At 34.4% G+C, this 21,021-nt stretch overlaps 1 protein-coding gene across 3 annotated transcripts in view; it reads left to right on the forward strand.

Annotated features, from left to right (window-relative positions):
- The window catches only part of LOC106459787 (early nodulin-75-like), a 26,478-nt gene extending 5,989 nt beyond the window's left edge, over positions 1-20,489 (forward strand). For 2 of the 3 annotated variants that reach the window (XM_022386328.1, XM_013919446.2), the window contains 5 exons: positions 11,383-11,429; positions 13,170-13,195; positions 16,109-16,345; positions 17,644-17,952; positions 19,572-20,489. In XM_022386328.1, coding sequence (XP_022242036.1) covers positions 11,396-11,429; positions 13,170-13,195; positions 16,109-16,345; positions 17,644-17,952; positions 19,572-20,084 — 1,119 coding nt within the window. In that variant the 5' untranslated portion in view covers positions 11,383-11,395 and the 3' untranslated portion in view covers positions 20,085-20,489. Of the gene's footprint in view, positions 1-11,333; positions 11,430-13,169; positions 13,196-16,108; positions 16,346-17,643; positions 17,953-19,571 lie in introns of those variants that run through there. The other variant, XM_022386329.1, reaches the window with a different exon arrangement.
- The last annotated feature ends 532 nt before the right edge of the window (positions 20,490-21,021 follow it).

Here is a 21,021-nt window from a genome sequence, read left to right on the forward strand (position 1 = left end):
GAGTTCGTGAAACTTGCCCAGGGCGCAAAAGTGACAGGCTGCGGCTCTGTGAATCTGTTTCTATAACACAAGCTGTTCTTATATCTTATTTCGAAGCATAAAGTTTAAATTTTCACAATTAAGAATTATTGTCGAAAAACATATTTTTGTTATATTTTACGTTTAAACTAGACAAGCGGTCAAAGATTGAACTAAACAGGGAAATACATAACAGAAGAAAAAATAGCGTGTCCTTCTCTGAACTTGTTTTGTTTGTTTGAAGTTAAGCACAAAGCTACACATTGGACTATCTGTACTCTGCCCACCATGGGTATCGAAACCCGGATTCTAGCGTTGTAAGTCCGCAGACATACCGCTGTGGTACTGGGGGCCTGAACTTGTTATTAATGTTTCACTATATATTTACTTTACTCTTATATTTTTCAATTTATCAATTTTTCAAGTGTCCTTTTGCGTTATTGTTTGTTTGTTACTGGACAAATATATTTTTTGTTTGTTACTGGACAAATATATTTTTTTGTTTTTTATTATTCTTTGTTTTAAAATTTTCGCGCAAAGCTACACAAGATCTACCTGCGCATAGCCGTAACTAAATTTAAACTAATAGAGAAAGGCCAGATGTGTCCTAGTGGCTAGCGTTCCTGGCTATGGGTCCGAAGGCCCAAGGCTGAGTACCGTTGCCAAAAACAAAAACAAAAAAAACGTTGAGTGAGTTATGAGAGTGAAGGTCAAACGCCACTATCTGAGTAAAGTAGCCAAAGAGTTGGTGCTGTTAACCAGCTTCCTAGAAAGGATTCTACTCTGTTAGTTCAAATTTGAGGACGGCTAACACAGACAGCTCTTCTGTAACTTTGTGTGAATACTAAATCAGCCCAATTAGAGAGAAAGCAGCTAGTCAACAGGACCAACACCAATTCTTCGGGTGCTCTTTTCTAAACAAATAGCGGAAGTTGACCGTTATTCTTATAGTGCACCCAAGGTCCCAGCATGCATAATGTTTTGTTGTTGTTGTTTTTGTTTTTGTGTGTGTGTGTGTGGTAAAGTAGCGCTAATTAGGAATCCTCGGATTCAAAGTCTGGATACCATAACCACTTATCTACTCCATGATCAGTAGCAAGGATGAGCTACAGCAGATCTCATTACCCCGCTGATAGAGAATATCCGAATAAGCCGAAAAAAAGGTTTTGAGACAATTTAACTTTCTATCAAGACTTAAGTAAAAAAGGTGCACGAAAGTGTATATAAACAAACATTACAGTGTTCTCCTTTATTTTTTTACAAGTTTTTAAAACGAATGTATACAAACGCTGGAAATCAGTGCACATGAGATTGATTACGTTATATTAAAACTATTTTTATATGCTAATCAGCAATTCACGTGACAATCGATATAAAGTCGCGGTGGAACGGAATGTATCAGAACTACACTTTCACATTGCTTGGCTTTTCGGAAGTAGTGTGATGCAGCCTAAAATTTATCGCTTTTGAGTATATATATATATGTGTGTGTAACAGCCGTTTCTGACTCAAAATATTTATACACTCATATCCTAAAGATGTATTCAGATCGAGGATTTAGAATTTCCAGAATGGAAATATCTCTTGTAATTAATAGGAATAGGAACAAAATAATATGCATCAACTTGAGAAAACAGGATCACCCTTAAAGAGACTTGTAACTCGTCGTACCGCAGCTGGTGTAAACTAAATGTGACGGCGCCTTTTAGTAGGTGTGAACATATGAACACCAGGATCAGTGACAAAAACTGTCCACGTTTCCCAGCTAACACTAGGCAAAATGATCAAGAAGGAGTTCCATCTGGAAACGAGGCCAATATGGATGGGTTCATTAATACTTTTTTGTCATACCTCTCGTTCAACTGTCACATACCTCAAGCAACTGGAGAATGAAATGGGTATTTATGTTATGCCATAAAAAAACATATTGGTCAAATGGCTGAACTTGGCGCTTATGGATTTCTGTGCGATCGAACTATTAAAAACAACGCTGAGCAAACTTCATCCTCGTAACACTAGATGCAATATGGAAACCATGCACGGAGGAGTGGTGTGCTTTGGATACGACGACCTTACGACAAAGCCTTTTCCAACGGAAACTGCGTTGCATTGCAGGGGCTATTGTCAAGATACATAGTCATCAGATAAAGCATGACCGGACATAACTACATGGACCGTAACGATGTGGTGAGGTTTCAAAATCGTTCTATTATAACGTACTAAACCTCTGTATAATGTCAAAACCTTTCTTTCATAGTTAAGGTTTCATAAGGATAGTATAATTTTAGGATTTTTTGTCTTATCTTAATGCAACTAGATTGCCTTGACACCTTTAAATTCTAAATGTTTTACAAGAACAAACTGATTTTCTCGGTTATTTTTTTACGTAAGCAGCTATTTGTAAGAGCATAACGATGTATTATTTTCTTAAATTCATAGTTTAACTTTTAGTTCTACGAAATCAATTTAGATTTATTCATTACTTAAAAGATTGAATCTATAAAATGTTATTTTAGTATTTCCGTATAATTGACAAGTTTTTATAACAAACAGTTAACTCTTAACACTAGTGTACTTCAAATTATTCAATAAACAGCTAGGACCACTCTCAATTTTTTGTAAATAAGCCTCCAGTGCACCTGATTCAAAGCGCCATCTCTTGATAATAAAATACACTTTCACCAAAAGTAAATGAAAGCTGCATTTGACGACAATGTTAACTGAGTTATATTATCCGAACGGCAACGTGATTATGTCCGAGTTACGAAGCAGGGCAACTATTCACGTTTTTATTTTCTAAATGGAAGAAACTGTTTCAACTCTAATGTCCCACAGAAATTAAAACATTTGGTAGTGACTGAAAAAGTTGATAATTTCCACTATTTGTGATTTACATGGACTAACATAGCATTTCACCAGTTTTGTACTCGAACAAATAAATTTATTTTTATAATAGAACTCTTTGGAAATAAAAAAATAATTACAAATTACAATGACCAAAATCTAAATTTGAGATATTTAAAAACATTCGAGTCGCGAATAAACGAAGGAGGAATGAATCACGTTTCTCAATAGGTAAACAGTTAAATGTTGGAAACGTTCACAAACAAACGTACATACATGAACTGGACCAAGGTTATCCATATATTTTGTTGCTTTTACTGTACCCCTTTCTACATTTCTCTAGTCACGTAATTTGTATAAGGATAATAGTTTATTGTTTTCCACGGATACTGTAGTTGAAACACTTCGTTGTGGGCTTATGAAGAGAAGATCTCTTGTGAAATTTTGTCCTAAATGTATTGTGTACAAAGGGGTGATGAAGTTCTGGGTTTGGTGGTTTGTTGTAAAGCACAAAACTATACAATGGGCCATCTATGCTCTGCTCTTCACACCGCAGGTATCGTAACCTCAACTGGCTTACTGCTGAGCCACCGAGAAGGGAGCAGCCTTTAAAAACGATAGTAAATACAGAAATATGTGGAATAAACTCAAAATTCTTATGAGCTTAAAAAACTCCCAAAAGCTCATTGACAAATCAGTTTCTTTAGTAGAAAAATGTTCCCCCTCTCAGTGGCATAGCGTATTTCTGCAGACTTACAACGTTAAAACCGAGTTTCGATACCCGTGGTGGGCAGAGCACAGATAGTCCATTGCGTAGCTTTGTGCTTAATTCTAAACAAACAAATAGATACTAGTAAAAAAAAATAGATGAAAACAAACCTTATGTCATTATATTACCGGATTTTTTGTTATTGCATTTTACGTTTTCCCAATTTATTTCTATTAAAGTTAATTTATATTTTCATTTTTACTAAAACATTTAGTTTTGTTAATAATGTAAAAGTAGCATTCCCATAAAAGAATAAATCTCTAAACATTCTCAAAATAACGAAATGTAAAAGATTTATTAATATCGCATCATGCTTTCTTTAAACAAATATAATATACTTTGAACAAATAAGTAATTATAAAACGAAATTTGACCTTCCTAATTAAATAATTATAACTGTTAACAATTACACTAAATTTGTAGATCCAATTATCTATATCGATTTAGTTTTTGATGATTCGGGAGTTTCAGGAAAGGCAGTTTTTAAGATGATAAAAAAATCCTTTTTTTTTGTTTTGCTTTTAGTTTTTTATTTGTTTTGTTGCTATGCGGAAATCCTGGCATGGCCAGGTGGTTAGGATGCTCGACTCGCAATCTGAGAGTCGTGTGCTCGAATCCCCGTCCCACCAAACATGCTCGCCCTTTCTGCCCTGGGGGTGTTATGACGTGACGGCCAATCCCACTATTCGATGGTAAAAAAGTAGCCCAAGAGTTAGCGGTGGGTGATGTCTTTCACTGCTAAATTAGGGAAGACTAGCGCAGATAGACCTCGTGTAGCTTTGCGCAACATTCAGAACAAGAAAACAAGCTATGCGGAAAGCCTCACAATGGGCTCTCTGCGTTGTGTTCACCGCAGGTATCGAACGCCTAATTTAGCGTTATAAACCCTCAAGCTTACTTCTGAATCACTAGAGAACGTCTTCTGTGTAATGAAGATTGTCTGTTTAACTTTTTGTTCTGGTAAGTGTGCGGGTTTATAACGCTAAAAGCCTGGTTTCAACAACAAACAAACAAATACAAGCTAAAAGAAACACCAGGGTTCTCGACAGAATCACCTATCGGCTTACAGTGAGTCGAAATGTCAATGCACTGCATGAAAAATCCCTTTTTATTTCCACAACAGTGAATAACAGAAACTATTTGAAAATGTTTTATCAAAGAGTCACGATATATCCTATAACATATCGAAAGAAGATTTATAAAGTAGTAGTTAGATATATATATATATATGTTATATTTACAAACTTTTGATCATCCAGTATACCGATATAAGTTATATATATGTAAAATATATAAAATCCTTGTTACAAATTAGCACGAGTTACAGGTTTACCACAGTTTCGAAATATCTTTCTTCAATCTCTCCTCCCTCCTCACTACCGCTTGCTCAACGTTAAGTCTGCAAGCGTTCCCCAGTGGCACAGCCGTATGTCTGCGGACTTAAAACGCTAGAAACCGGGTTTTGATACCCGTGATGGGCAGAGTACAGATAGACCATTGTATAGCTTTGTGCTTAACTACAAACAAACAGACAAGTCTGCAAGCTTACGGCAATAAAATTTGGGTTTCTATATCCGTGATGGGCAAAGTACAGAGTACGTATTGTGTAGCCTTGCTGTTAACAACAAACAAACGAATATTTCTGCAAGCACACCTTGGCGCCTGTTCTATCTTTAATCAAATGATCGTGCTGCGCTACAAACGTATATTTTATTATATGTAAATACTGAAACAATTAGATAGTCAGCAGGTTATTCATTAATCTTCTGGGTTTGTTTGTTTTTTTGCCTTTTTAATACTATTGACGGCATACTAAAAATATTTATATCAGGCTATTATATCATCCAAATTTTCGCCTATTTTAGAAAAGTTAATGATCCTATCACGAGATAGGTGTTTATTCTAGTCTATGGATTTGTGTGCATGTGTAGTAATGTGTAATGAATATGTTTGTTCTCTGCAGAACACGTTTTTATAAATAATAATGTTACAGTAGAAGAGTAATATGTTTTTATGTCTAGTGAATTGGACGTTTCTTTTCTTTCCATGTTACATTTGTATAAGATTAGGTGTACAATTCGACAAATACATTCCTATTTTCTCTTCTTATTTTATGTGGGAGGATACTAACTAAATTGTTACTGATAAGTTTGTAAAGAGAAGCTATTAAACTACTAAGTTGATTGCTTCCTACATATTTAAAAAAATCTGAAACAAAAATCAGAAACCTTCTAATCCGGGGCATTTGGAAAGATATATGTATTCTTCACCAGATGCCCTGGTGGATCAGTGATAAGTTTGAGAACTTATACCGCTAAGAATATGGTATTGATGCCCTCGATGAGCAGAACACAGATAGCCTATTGTGAAGCGTTACGCTTAACAACACATAAAGTTATTCATCAGAGGCTAAATTTAGATTCATTATACTGCTTTCGTCATCACGCCCTCAGTGGGATTTTAATGAACTATCTCTTAAGCTATATTAGGTTTTTGTACATAGTCTATCCTGTCAAATCTGAATCTGTTTCTTTCTTATAGTTTGTCCTATGATGTTGCCTTCTGAAAACTTGTAATTATTTTCTCTATTTCTCACCGTCTTTTGCCGTTATTTAATTTTAATTTTATATTTGATTTTATCTTCAAAGAAATTAGTTAACAGTTCTTATAACTATTATCCCACATAAGTCTTTTATGAAATTACACACACTTTTGGCACAAACTAAACCTAACACAACCTAAACCTAACCTCTAGGTTATGATTGGTTAGCTCTCAAGGCCAACTCATATTGAACACCCAGGCCTATATATTTCATCACACTCATTAAACATAACCCTTTATTCTCCTGAAGAAGAATAGTCAACTATTCGAAAGCGCTCGAGTTTTGGGTCTCGTTTTGAAAATATTACAACTTTTGTAGGTGATCCTGTACTAACTACTTAAACTGGGAATCGTATTGACACTGTACTTCTCCTGGTGACCAAAATTCAAACACTTGAAATTATACAATGTATTTCTTATCATCTAAATATGAGTTTGTTTTATGTAATGCAGTTTTACTATATATATATATGTATTTCTTAAATCTCAAGTGGTAGAAAATTTCGAATCTCTATAAATTCTAGTTTTAAGCCTTATTCACGTATATAACTATGAAAGTATTTACAGTTAGTTTTGATAAAGTTCTAGTTATCTGCTTTAGGGGATGATTCCAAAAATATCCATAAATAAAAAATCCTTTAATAAAATAATGATCGTACTTACATGCTCCTTATTTTAAATAAAAGCCGAGAATCGTTATTGTAATAAACTTTAAGTTGCAGCCATCAAATGCGCTAGAAAAAAAGGCTTAGAGTTAGTGATTCCCTCACATTTAAAATAAATAATGAACGGAAGTTTATTTATTAGTTTCTTTTGAAACGGGAAAAAAGAAGAAAAAATGTTTCTGTTAAGACCCGTTAAATTTTGTTCTATACACAAATAAGATGGTAAACATAAACAATTAAGAAAAAAAATATACCATCTATCTAAACAAAAACAATCGTACTGTTAACACAAAAATACTATACATGAAACATTTGTATTTCTAAAGAATTTGTTACATAAAATACAGGAGCATAGGTGACTCCAGGAAATTAGCTACCCCCACGATGGAAAACAAGGGACTACTTAGAGCCCTGGTATCTGGAGCACTATAGGGTACACTAAAATCAAATCTGACATTCTCTTTGATTGAAAATAGGCTGAAATGAAACTAATATATTTTCCCTCAATGTGCTTCTGCATTGTTCAAGAAAACGTTAAAAGCGAGAAAAAAAATCCTTTGGATAAAAGACCGTAACTTTTCTAAATAATAAAAAATATAAAAGCATTACCGAGTAAATGATCAAAGACGGTAAATAAAATACAAATGTCACGAAATTCAAATGTATAATTTCAAAAAGTCGTACATGATGAAACAAAAGATTGGATTAAGTATAAAATTAAATTTCTCTTATTCTTGTGGCTTGCATTGACTGCTTATCGAGTCACTCACTGCTTTAGTAAAAAAGTTTAGGGGTGATAAGAAGCTTCTTCATGGGCAAAAATTATAGGAAGACTACTACCTCAGCCAATGAGGATTCCAAAAAATACGCGCATGACTAGTAGTATCATAAATATAAATAATAAAAACTTTCATAATTGTAATAAACCGATGGAAGTATGCTACCATAGCATTCGAACATTGGTACAAATCTTGGGAACAGGCACAAAAATATTCGTACAGTAGTTTATAGCACTAAAATATTTCAAAATTGGCGGTGCGCTTGAACTAGTAAGCACTATTGACGCTGCGCCTCTGCTGAAATAATATTATTTGGCCTATCATAAATATCTGTAAGCACAAATTAACTGAACTCAAGAAAACATGCTGCGAACATTTTCTGCTCTTTCAAATAGGAAATGGCGTATAAATATATAGAAATAATACACTTCCCATAGATATAGATGCCCCCTATCAAAAAAAATAAATTGATTATGAAAAATATAAGATTGACATGGCCTAGGTGTGAAAATAATTGTGATTATTAAAGCCAAAATTCTTTCCTGAGAAATTCGCTTTCTTGGAGACAAGAGCACTACACAGGTAAAATAATTAGAAGCTGTAATAATCTGACATTTTAACAGTCTTAACCTAGATAAGAACAATTATTTATCAGCAGAATTATTTATCAAAAGATTGTTTCATATATTTATCTATTTCGAGGATGAACCACAAAATGCACGTGCAGCAGTTAAGCCCAACACAATATACGAGAGCAGACGATATTTTTACGTCGGAATCTATTTTGATTTTTCTATATTCTATCTGAATTCAGTCATTCCAGGATATTGAAAAACTACAAAGAGGGCGTCTCCTTTACAATTCACAAAAAAATATTAAAAATAACTCGAATATTTAGTCACAGCGAACAAGTAGTTTTCAATTTAAACCGGTTTTTCAACATCAGTGTTAGGCACTACACACAGACCTTCAGGTATACCTTCAAAACTAGTTCCTTCAGTCGAATGAGCTATTGAGTCTGTATTCTGTATATTAACTCAGAATACGTATTTGCGTTCTTATCTGAACTTAAGAAAACCTTTTAAAGAATATATTTGCATGATATATGCTTACGTTTGTTTATAGTCAAGCACAAAGCTACACAAAGGGCTGTCTGTGCTCTGCCCACCACGGGTTTCTAGCGTTGTAACTCCACAGAGAAGCCGCTGTGCCACTGGGTGAGGGGCACATGCTTACGTTTCCATGGCTTAGTCATTGCATCCATAACTCCATGCTTTGTTTACAGAACATGAGAATTCTTTGTGAATACATTAATTATTTTTAAGACGGTTGTGCGATTTCTACAATTTGTCTTATCAACGAAAGTATTAATCCTTCATGATGGCTCTAATAGCTTCTAAGTTAAACTGAAGAACAATTTCAATGTGGAGAAAACAAAAAATATATAACCGTAAACTTTAATTAAATAAAAGGTTTAGTGTTTAGCTTACAGGGCTGCGTTACGGAAGCTCAAACTTCTCATCAAGATGCCGCTGAAAATGTTCTTCACTTTTATCTGCGAGTGTATTATAAGAGTGATAGTTAATCCTGTTAATCAGTTCTAAGTCGCACAAATGCCATGTGGCGGCAATTGGTGCTGACTGATTACTTGCCCTCTGGTTAATAACTCAAAATTAGAAAAGGCTATACTTGAGCCCTAAGGGGTTTCCGACATGGCCCTTTTTAGTAATAGTATGTTATATTAGTTATCAACAAATTATTATAAAATATTTATTTTTTGGTGCCTTCTGTTTCGCCCTTGCACAGTTAATTCACATATAATGTGCACACATATAAGAAACATAATACCCTTGTTTGTTTGTTATCCTTACTCGAGTGTCAAAATTTTAGTATTGAGTAAAACATTTCCATATACTTTATGTTTTGAGTATTGAATAAAACATTTTCATATACCTTATTTTTTGAATAATGATTGTTCTCTACTGTATCGAAATACTTATATATACAATTTAGTTCCCTGTTTGAGTGAGCAGTAATTTCACGGACTTAAAACGCTAAAAGGAAGTTCATTGTATAGCTTTGCCCTAAAAACAACTATCTACAACTGATATCGGTATTCTTAATAACAATATATAAAGAAGATCTAACAAGAAGTGCACATGACTGGCACGTTTGTGTTTATTTACTTCTGCAAATATACTTATACTCTGTTTGTTAGTTTGTAATTAAGTACAAAGCTACACAATGGGCTATCTGTGCTCTGCCCAACACGGGTATCGAAACCCGGATTCTAGCGTTGTAAGTCCGCTGTGCCACTGGGGGGCACTCATATTCTGAATCTGCAGTTTAAATTCTGTTGCAATTAATTCAATGTATATGTATCCTGAAACGCTTAGAGGAGAAACATCAAACCTTTTAAGAACAAGAACCTTTCTGGTTTTAATCTGCGATTCGACACGACTGTTTTCATGGTATACATTTAGCACGGGCCACAATACGGTGCAAGGGGGAATCTTTGTATTTTGGCATTCATTTAGCACGAGTGCACCGGCAAAAATATGGCGCAAAGGAAACTTTTATGGTTCGGTGTGTAAGCAACAACATGTGTAAGGGGAACCTTTGTAGTTTGGTCTACACGTAGCAAAAGTGTGCGGGCAACAATATGGCGCAAGGGGAAACTTTATAGTTTGGTATACGCGTAGCACAAGTGTACAGGAAACAGGATAGCACAAGGGAAACCTTTATAGTAGTGTACACGTAGCACGAGTGTGTAACAAATGGCATAAGGGGTTCTCTTGTAAGAAGATAATCGCATTGAAATGGAGGTCAAATTTTGTTTATTACTCTGCAATTTAGAACTACAGAAATATATATATATGTATATATATATATATATATATAGGCAAATGTTCTTAAACAACTGTTACAGGTAAAGTTACACGAGGAATGAGAGCAAGGGAAAAACTTGGGGAAAAAAACACAATAACTTTAAAGTATTGCCCTTACCAATCACATAATCATGACCGAACAAAGGGCGGAGTCCAGGTGTCTACCAGAACTTGTCATATATCGATGGTTGGGGCTGGTGAAGGTTGAAGGAGTGAAAACTGTTCTGTGACTTAAAAAAACAACAACTTAAGAAACTGAACTAAATGAAATAGGTTAAACACAGATGACGTTGCCACATAAAAGCGATATTCGCGATGTGATCGTGGCACTTCATATAAGGTGAGCAGAACGGTAATATCTTTAGAGTAAAAGAGATTGGCCTTCTTAGAGCGCTGGAGTATAATCTTTGTAATGAACGTTTTCGTGCGAGAAACATGAAGTGAGAATGTTGAGAAGACATACGATTCTGTATCTTAACTTTTTGTAACCATTACACGCTTCTACTACCAGAAATCAGTTTGGTTCTTCGTTACAGGGCAGGTTAAGTTATTGATAAAACACGAGACGCAAACTAAAACGTCAATATTTTATCCACACAATATTTGTTTCAGATCAGCACTGACTGCTCTGAAACTGATTGAAAATATTAACCAGATCAACACTGATTGTTCTGAAGCTGACTAAATATTTCATCCAGTTTAGCACTGATAGCTCTGAAGCTGATAAATACATTATCCAAGACTGTGTGTTATTTATCAAAAGGAATTTCTGTATGTTAAGAGGATTATCAGTTGACTTGGATTTATTTTCTTCCAGATAGAAAACGGATATGAAGTTGTCAGTGTGTATCATTACACTAATCGGTAAGTACTGTTTGTGTGCTGTAGTTAAGACCTTAATATCTCATAGCATTGGAATTTCCAGTTCTTATGTTACCTTCGAAATATCTGAAATAATTTCAAAATGCCTTTAAGTAAGAGTATATTATTTTTGTCATCACAAGTTATTCCTTCTTTGATACTTTTTATTTGGCCCTTGTGCAGTTATTTGATTTGATAACCAGCGCTCACATGTGTTATTGTAACACAAATATTTTATTCCTGTGTGGTTTTTATATGTTGCTATTTGTGTCAATTTTAGTCTGAACACCCTTTAACTCTGTTCTTTATACAGTCGAAATGCTTACCTCTCATCTCCTCTACATTTTGACCTCAACAATGTTTTGTTTTGTTATTCTCGTTATCCAGGAAGGATAGTGTGTTTTTGTTATATATTTCAACAAGAATTGGAAAACTGGCGATTTCGATAACTTATGAAATCAACAGCTATTTCTTTCTTTTTTTAGCTACATTTAGGTTTGGTCTTTTTTGTATGACACCTTCTTTGCACTGCTCCATCAATAGTTTGCTGAGTGATGGCCGAAGAGATAACTAGGGGTGTTTAAACGCAAAGTAGACTTAGTCATTGAATTTATTCGTTAAACACGGTTTTTAACAACAACAAAATTGAAGGATATATTTATGTAAAGACTTGCTTTGATTTCAGTATAAATGATTTTACAGTTTCTAATCTTTTGGTTGCTCGTCGGATATATTTGAGATACATTTTTGGTTCTTTTAAGCTGTAATGATATTTTTTGCTAGGTCTGGATCAGTAGAATGGTTAGATTGTCTTTATCGTCTGTTAGTGCCATCATTAAGATATTTGTTATTTATAAAGTTTAGAGTACGATTTTCATTTGTTCCTGACTATATTTTCGAAGACTTTTCTAAAAGCTAAAAGTAAGTAAATACGTATCCTACATTGACTCTGTTTTTGCATGCGTATCAAAGTTGGGCGATTTCTTCATCGTTGTGTTGAAATGTTAATATTGAAGTTCTTGTAACCAGTTTAGATTCTTTATGTGTGTTTGTTTGAATTTGATTGTTTGTGAGATCCGATTTTCAGTGTACAGTTATTATCAACTTAAGTAACAAGACAGTTCTAAGTCATTGATTTTAAAGTTGCCAGTCGTAGATATTGGAACAGAGTGGGTTCCATCTTCAATACAGAGAGATCGGTATCTACTTCGCCCCCCCTTCACTAATTTCGATAGGTTTGTGTTTTCCTAACTTAAATAAACTTCTTAGTTCAAAATAGTGAGTCACTATAAACAGGTAAATATTACAAAATTTGGCAGATAGAGATAAAATATCATATAAGTTGGTTATTAAACGTTTAATTTTCACATTGAACTTACTTGTATTTTTTACCTGATTTCCGTCATATCTCAGCCCCTCCATTGCATCAAAATAGGCCCAATGATATTACTTGTATTTACTTTTAAACCACAAGTATTACGAAAATAACCTAAAAACATGTTTCGTATTACTGACGGGATAAAAGTTGCATCCAAATAATGACGTCATTATGGTGGTTTAATTAGAATGAAAATTTCCAGTTTTGATTTGATTATATATTATTTTTGTTATTATATAGTCTAAGTTCAATATATCATAAGAAGTGCTTCTCCTGGAGGAATTTATATGTCAGTTTTTCTTCTCTCACATTTAATGAGAACAAATCTGAATAGAAGTTTTTATGACTTATTTTTATTTTTGTAGGGGCTTTTGTAGCTGCCGAGGAGAGGGTAAGGAATTGCTTTTCTTATATAATGTATTGTTAGACGTTCTAAGAACGACTGTATTTTAAATGTGAAAAAAAATACAAGCTGTCCCAAAATTAATGTACCAAAAAGCAAGTTGAAAAACTTTATTACTTAAGATGACAACAAAATTCAAAACAAAATATTTTCTGAAGGCTTGTAAGTTTTATTTAAATTAGTTATTAACTTTATTACTTACATAACACTGGACAACAAAAGTTTGTTACTGGAGAAAACACAAGTGATTCGGGGTAATTTGATGGTGATGATGTCGAAAATGTAGTCAGAATTTGTTCATCGCCTTTAGATTTCGAGTTATTGTAATATCTCAATATTTTATCAGCACTATGTGAAATATCATGCAATAAACTCACGTGAAATTATGTTTACTTGGACAGTTTAATGTGAAAAGGAGGCATAAATTTTTGATAACTTCAAACAATGACTGTATTGTACTGGTGTAAAATTCTCAATATATTGTTCATATATGCTATTTGTTCTCGATATAATTGTAGAGAATTGCACCACTTTTGCTTCATTCCCATGCTCACCTGCTCCGCCCGAAAATCACGAAACCCCCACGTACTCAGTTTACTAGAACATTCGAGAAGTCCCTCAGCTGAGCATAAATGGGGCGGAGTCACTCAGTTGGTCACTTCGCCTCGCTCCGTGCACAGTCAAAACAAAGTCCAATGTTCTTCCTCGCATCATACCCACAATATAATCAAATTCTGAAAACTTTGTTTTAAAATCTTTCACATTCTAGTTCTATAAACATAAGTTCTTTCATTTTTTAGAAAATCATTTGAAATGCTGGCTGCTTCCAGTTCAAGTAAGGTCCGAAAGTGCGAAACTCATCCAAACAGTTTCTGTTACATTATATTACAGTTTCACGAAGGAAAAACATTACGCACAAGGTGAAGTTAGCTTAATACCATTATTTTGGGTGTAAAATTGGTGACCATGAAAAACATTGGGCTCCACATCTGTTTTGTTCAGTTTGCACATCTGGCTCGACGCAGTGGCTGAATAAGAAGAGAGCAAGATTTGCCATTTACAGTTCCCATGAGATGGCGTGAGCCCAAAGATCTATCTAACTAACTATTATTTTTGCATGACTAATATTTCTGGATATTCAGGCAAATCTAAACAATATATTAAATATCCAGATATTGCATCTGCAATGAAACCAGTACCTCTTGGGGATGGTCTTCTAGTGCCACATCCACCAGAAACAGAAGAGTTAACCTGCGAAGAGTATAATGAACTCATCCTCTTCAACTAGTAGCCCCACAGTGGAACAGTAGTATGTCTGCGGACTAACAACGCTAGCAAGCCCCCCCCCCCCACGTGGCACAGCGTTATGTCTGCGGATTTACAACGCTAGAAACCGGGTTTCGATACCCGTGGTGGGCAGAGCACAGATAGCCTATTGTGTAGCTTTGTGTTTAATCACACACAAACAAAATTCATCTAGTAAGTCTATTCCTGTGGCACCTCAACATAAACTGCCTAATCTGATCACACAAGAAGAGCTAAATGATCTGATTAGTGACTGTATCAAAGCAGTATGGAGAACTTCTTTGCTCTCGTTTACAGCAATGGAAGTTTTATCTACAGGAACAAGTGTTTCAATTTACTGAAGTCGCCATCAAAGTATGCAAGATACTTTGTGTTTCTGTGCAAATGTTGATGCGCTAATGGAATAATTATATACTGAACATTATACTCGAAAATGGAGACTTTTTTATCGACTCATCTAAAGTTCTCCCGATTTAACCCATTTGGTCTTTTATCTTTGGGCCTTTTTTTTTCAAACAAAAGTCTACAATAACAAACCAAGGAATCTTGAGGAACTGAAACTTCGTATTCGTGATGCTGTCTTATCCATTTTTTCAGATGTGTTGGAAAATGTGTTCTCAGAATTTGAACGCAAAATTAGATTGTTATAGCTAATGATGGAAGACATGTAAAAGTTTATTAATTTAATTAAATATAAATTAAAAGCCTTCAGAAGACATATTTTGTTTTGAATTGTGTTATTATCTCAAATAATACAAATAATATTCATCTTTCTTTTTGGTATATGCATTTTGGGGCACCTTGTATATTGTTAGACATTCTAGAGACACTGTGTTTTAAATGTGAAAAAGAAACATATATTGTTAGACGATTTAAGGACGATCTGAGTTTCAAAAACGAAAAAGAAAATACTATGTTATCTTCAAGTTTATATACGAAGGGAAATGGCATAGAAGCTTAAGAAGTAATCGTTTCCAAAACCAAGTTCTGATACTATCTTGAACATGTATATATATATATATGTAATGTAACTAACAGCACCTTATTTATAAATATGGATATATTTAGTTGACTTTATTGAAAATTTTATGTAAACCTTCAGAAAAAGAATTGCACAACGTTTTATCTCATGGTCTCGTCTGGGGAAAGTTTTGGTTGTAACAATTATGCTATATAAGTTTGACATATAAACAGGGTTTTTTTAACTTATGTATTTAATTCTTAGACAGACTTTCTAACTTAGTTTGCATTATTTGAAATGAAGGAACAAAATTTTAATACTTTTATGCTAAATCCGTAGTTTTGAAAGCATTTGAAATTAAAATACCAACAATATTTATTATGCATTTTTCATTTTCTGTCAGCTTTTACATCACTACTATTTTCAGGAAGGAACTAAAATTTGTGCAATATACACAAACATATTTTAATATTCTTAGTATATATATATATATACGTGTATCTCTGTGAATGTGTGTGTGTCCGCGCGTGCGTGCGTATCTCGAAGATCTTAACGAGTTACTGACTGATTGATATAAAGTTCGTAAGTCACATTAGTATGCTAAGAATTTAAGCTCATTGTTTGGGTCTTTACAGGTGAAACGCCAATCTAGGTACCCAACACAAGATGCTGTCAGATACCCTCCTCCACAAGGTACTGTCAGACATCCACCCTCACAAGCTGTTGTCAGACATCCACCCCCACAAGATGCTGTCAACTATCCACCCCCACAAGCTGGTGGACATCAAAATAAACCCATTCAGCAGTACCGTCCACCACCATCAGGCGGCGCTCCAGTTGATTCTAGACCTTCATCTCGTGGTAGGCCTAAGGTACGTTTATTATATCACTGAGACGGCTATGAAATAAAGTTTGTTTCGAAACAGTGCTTTATGTTGTTCTGCCACTTATAACACATTTCTTCTTGTTTCGAAAACGTGTAAATAACGATATGTATTATGTGATTCTAATTTTTTATTTCTTTATTGTGTTATGTATCGAGAAACAACTGAGCGATCTGGCCATTATGTCAGAACCTTTAACTTTAAATAATTTATATACTCGAGTTATCTGTCTCATATTTACATACATACTTTAATAAATTCAATAAAACACTTACAGAGAATACAATGTTGACGCACTTAACTTTACTATGAAAGCACAGAAGAATACAATCTTGACGCACTTAACTTTACTATAAAAGGGAAGAATACAGTGTTGACGCACTTAACTTTACTATGAAAGGAAAGAATACAACGTTGACGCACTTAATTTTACTATGAAAGGGAATAACACAATGTTGATGCACTTAACTTTACTATGAAAGCACAGAAGAATACAATGTTGACGCACTTAATTTTACTATGAAAGGGAATAATACAGTGTTGACGCACTTAACTTTACTATGAAAGCACAGAAGAATACAATGTTGACGCTCTTAACTTTACTATGAAAGGGAAGAATACAATGTTGACGCACTTAACTTTACTATGAAAGCACAAATGAAAACCATTGGTCTTTGACTCTGCAAAAATTATAATGAATATTTTTTATTTATTATAGCTCAGAAACTATTTTATCAAACCAAGCAAGACAAAAGTCCACCTGTAAAGCTGTTTCTTTTTGTTGTTGTTGTTTTACATACTCTGTAATGCTATATAAACAAAATCCATTGATAGGAAGAATTTGAACTCTAATGAAAAACAAAAATACATATTAGCACCTTATATGTATGCATTTTATGTAATTTAAGTAACATTTATTTCCTATAAAAGTGTAATAGGAAAAAAATATTAAGGCATGTTGAACTTATTACGAAAGAAACTGAGGAGACAGTATATACCAACTGCAACACACTATTAAACACTTGTATCTCTTTAAATAGATCTGTAATTCTGTAGGAACTTTTAGGTAGATCTTTATTTAAGAGAATGCTGAGAGAAGTAACAGAAATCGTTTTGGGTGAGAGAAGTAACAGGAGTCGTCTTGCGTGACTGCAATTGTTCAGAACGACGTCTTCTCTCAACAATCAAAAATGTTCTCTACTTTCTTCTCATCATTAAGACACAGTTTGATTCCTCTGTCAAGAACCAGACAGACTGCTTACCGTTTTTATTCTTCTTCATATTAGGTACGAAAGCCTTCTCAACAATCTTTGAGAGGCAGAGTTCCGCAAGAGGAAGAACCAACTACTCCCGATCCTTTGTCGGTATTGTTAGGTAACTCCAAGTTTGGATGTTCTGATAAGCATGATGGCTACTATGCTGATGACAGTGTTAACTGTAAAGTGTTTCACTACTGTGTGGGGGGTTCCAAGCACTCGTGGTTGTGTCCAAAGGGTACCGTGTTTCACCAAGTCCACTTAAACTGTGTACCCTCCAGCCAGGACATCTGCTCTCAATCTGAAAAGTACCATTTGGTTAATGATTATCTCTACAAGGTAACGTTATTAGTTCTGTCTGTTAGCACCTACATTACTATTATTAATATAAGACGTTTATGTTTATATTATTTGTTTTATTTGTTTTAGAACAAAGCCACGAGCTATCAGCTGTGTCCATCGTAGGGATTTGAACCCCGGATTTTAGCGTTGTAAGTCCATAGATTTATCGCTGTTCCATCGGGGGACTTATATTATTAACTTAGCCTCAAGGACTCCACTGTGAATTTTTAAATAGCAAATGCAAGAAGAAAAACATCGACAATTCAGAATTGTTGGTTATGTTGTTGTTTGTAATTAAGCACAAAGTGTGTGTGTGGCATCATATGCTAGTAAAAATACATTGAGAAATTCACAGTTTAAAAAAAGGCCGGCATGGCCAGGTGGGTAGGGCGCTCGACTCGCAATCTGCGGGTCGCGGGTTCGAATCACCGTCACACCAAACATGCTCGCCCTTTCTGCCGTGGGGGTGTTATAATGTGACGGTCAATCCCACTTTTTGTTGGTAAAAGAGTAGCCCAAGAGTTGGCGGTGGGTGGTGATGACTAGCTGCTTTCCCTTACACTGCTAAATTAGGGACGGCTAGCGCAGATAGCCCTCGTGTAGCTTTGCGCAAAATTCAAAAACAAACATAGTTAAATTTAAAATTTTCTCGTCGTAAAATACAATCTAGTGATCTATCGAACTCTTAAAATTACTATTTAAAATTCACAGTTGAAACTAAAAATATTATTTGAAAGCACATCTAGTGTTTTATCATACTGTGCAAATTTACTGTATATAAATCGTTTTGGCAATATAATAATTTCCAATTAGACATACACAATTAACTAGTATTTTCGTAAGCTTTCGGCTTTTTTTCAGTTTTTAGCATCTTGTTAAATGAATAATGGCATCTTGCTTCTGGTATGATGAATAGTCTTACATCTGCAGCTCTTTCTCACTGGGTCTTGCATGGCCTAGTGTTTAGTGGCACAATCTGCAGGTGGCGGAATCGAATCACTTCATCGAATGTACTCGCCCTTTCAGCCATAGAAACGTTATAAAGTTACGGTCAATCCCACTATTCGTAGGAAGAGTAGCCCAAGAACTGATGATAGTTGGTGCTAACTAGCTGCCTTCCCTCTAGTCTATCACTTCAAAATTAGGGACGACAGTTAAGCTCTCAAGTAGCTTTGTGCAAAATTCAACAAATAAACAAAATATTTCTTACTGTATATTTGTCTCAGTTCTATAATGAAGTAATCTTGTGACCACCTACCAAATATTAATGTAACTAATGAATCTGAAAAAAAAAGATATATATATATATACACGCTTAGAAGTCATGGAAGGGTTAGACATAAACCTGTTCGTAAGCTTAAAATGAAAAGGCTGCAATGAAACGTTAAATTGCGGAACGTGCGTTTTTATAAGATATATTTCACATTCACATTTCTATATTTGATGAAATTAAATACTATATAAATACCTTCTACCTTAGGCATCTGAAAACTATTAATGAAAACCTACAAGAATGTTTAACTTGTTGTTTTGGATCAGTAAGAAATTTTACAATATTGGCTATATTCAGTGAAACATGATCTCCAAACTAAACAAAATATTAACATTGTTTTCAGCCTCTTGAAGAGAAAGGGCCTAACAATACTCTTCGGTACCACCAAAGGTATTATCCGGAAAAGTTCTTATATGGGGGTCGAGCACCCCCGCATCCTGCACCCCAACAAGTACATTCAGCCCCAGAAGCCCAAGGGTATGCAGATTATGATTATAGTAGCGCACCCGCATCCACCCAATACGAACAAGAACGACCTCCTGCTCAGTCTCCACCTCCTAGAGGGCCCGCTTCTTATGATCCACCTCGTCAATCTTCTCCAGCTAGACGAGCTCCTCCTAGAACTGCCCCATCTCCACAAAAGCCTTACAATGTTGGAAGCTACAAACCATCTTCATCATCAGGACAGTACGGAAATTTTCCTGAACCACCTGCAGATTTTCAACGGGTTCCAAACACCCGTCGTGCTTCCAGCTCAGATTCTGGTGCTACTTATCAGCAAGGAAATTCCTACGGGTCACCTTCTGGTAGTGGAAATTCTCAGCAGTATGCCGGAGTAAAATATGATAATTATTAAAACTTGAAAAAAAAAAAACATCAGCAAATAGTAAAGAATGTCAAATATTAAGTTCGAAACTGAAATTCCTAAAATATCGTTGTTAAGTTTATGCGAAATCTAAAACATAAAATTAATACTTTGATTTATAATTTCTAATTTGCATTACCATAATATTGTTAAAAGTAACCGATAAATAAACAACTGTTTCGCAATAATCTGGTTGTCTTTAAAACAATTTCCTAGTTTTGTACCTTTTAAGCTATCTACAATAATTTTTAAAGAATAAGAGAGCGCAATGAAAAAACAAATCTTTATATCGTAAAGAAGAAACACATTTGGTGGAGGGATAAATTATACTGCAGGAAGCGCATATATACTGGTGATAGATCTAGTTATTTTCACACTGAAAATAGAGCCTAAACTTGCTTTGTGTATTCTCATAGCATTTTTTTTTTATGAATAATTTTATTTCTGTGAATTCAACCGTCCCTTTTTAGCAGAAGAAAAGCCTATTTCTATTACTATTTTTTCATAAATGTGCAGAATATTTATATCTAAATTTTTGGTGTTATAATGACTGTATTTTTAAATATCATAACAAATGATATGTAGTCATTTTGAAATATATTTTGTCTGTGTGCCAAGTGATTTTGTTCTCACATTACAAAATAAAATGAAAAAAGGAGAAAAAAGATCTGCTGATTGTGACAAATCCTACACGAATTGACGTTATTTGTTATTCTATGCAGAGTAATTTTATAGCGAAATTTAGTTGTAATTTTTTTTTACTAAAAGAGGGATGGTTCGGTTGCTGTCGTCAGCTCCTCAGGCATACAGTTAAAAAGTATCGTTTCAAAATCATGTTGATATTTACAGAAGAAAAATAAAAGCTTCTTATTTAAGTTTAACTTCCTTTATATTGAAGGTAAAAAATGTGTCCTAATTCCTGACCTAA

Source organism: Limulus polyphemus, unplaced genomic scaffold, assembly GCF_000517525.1.
Source record: "Limulus polyphemus unplaced genomic scaffold, Limulus_polyphemus-2.1.2 Scaffold661, whole genome shotgun sequence".
Lineage (NCBI taxonomy): Eukaryota > Metazoa > Arthropoda > Merostomata > Xiphosura > Limulidae > Limulus > Limulus polyphemus.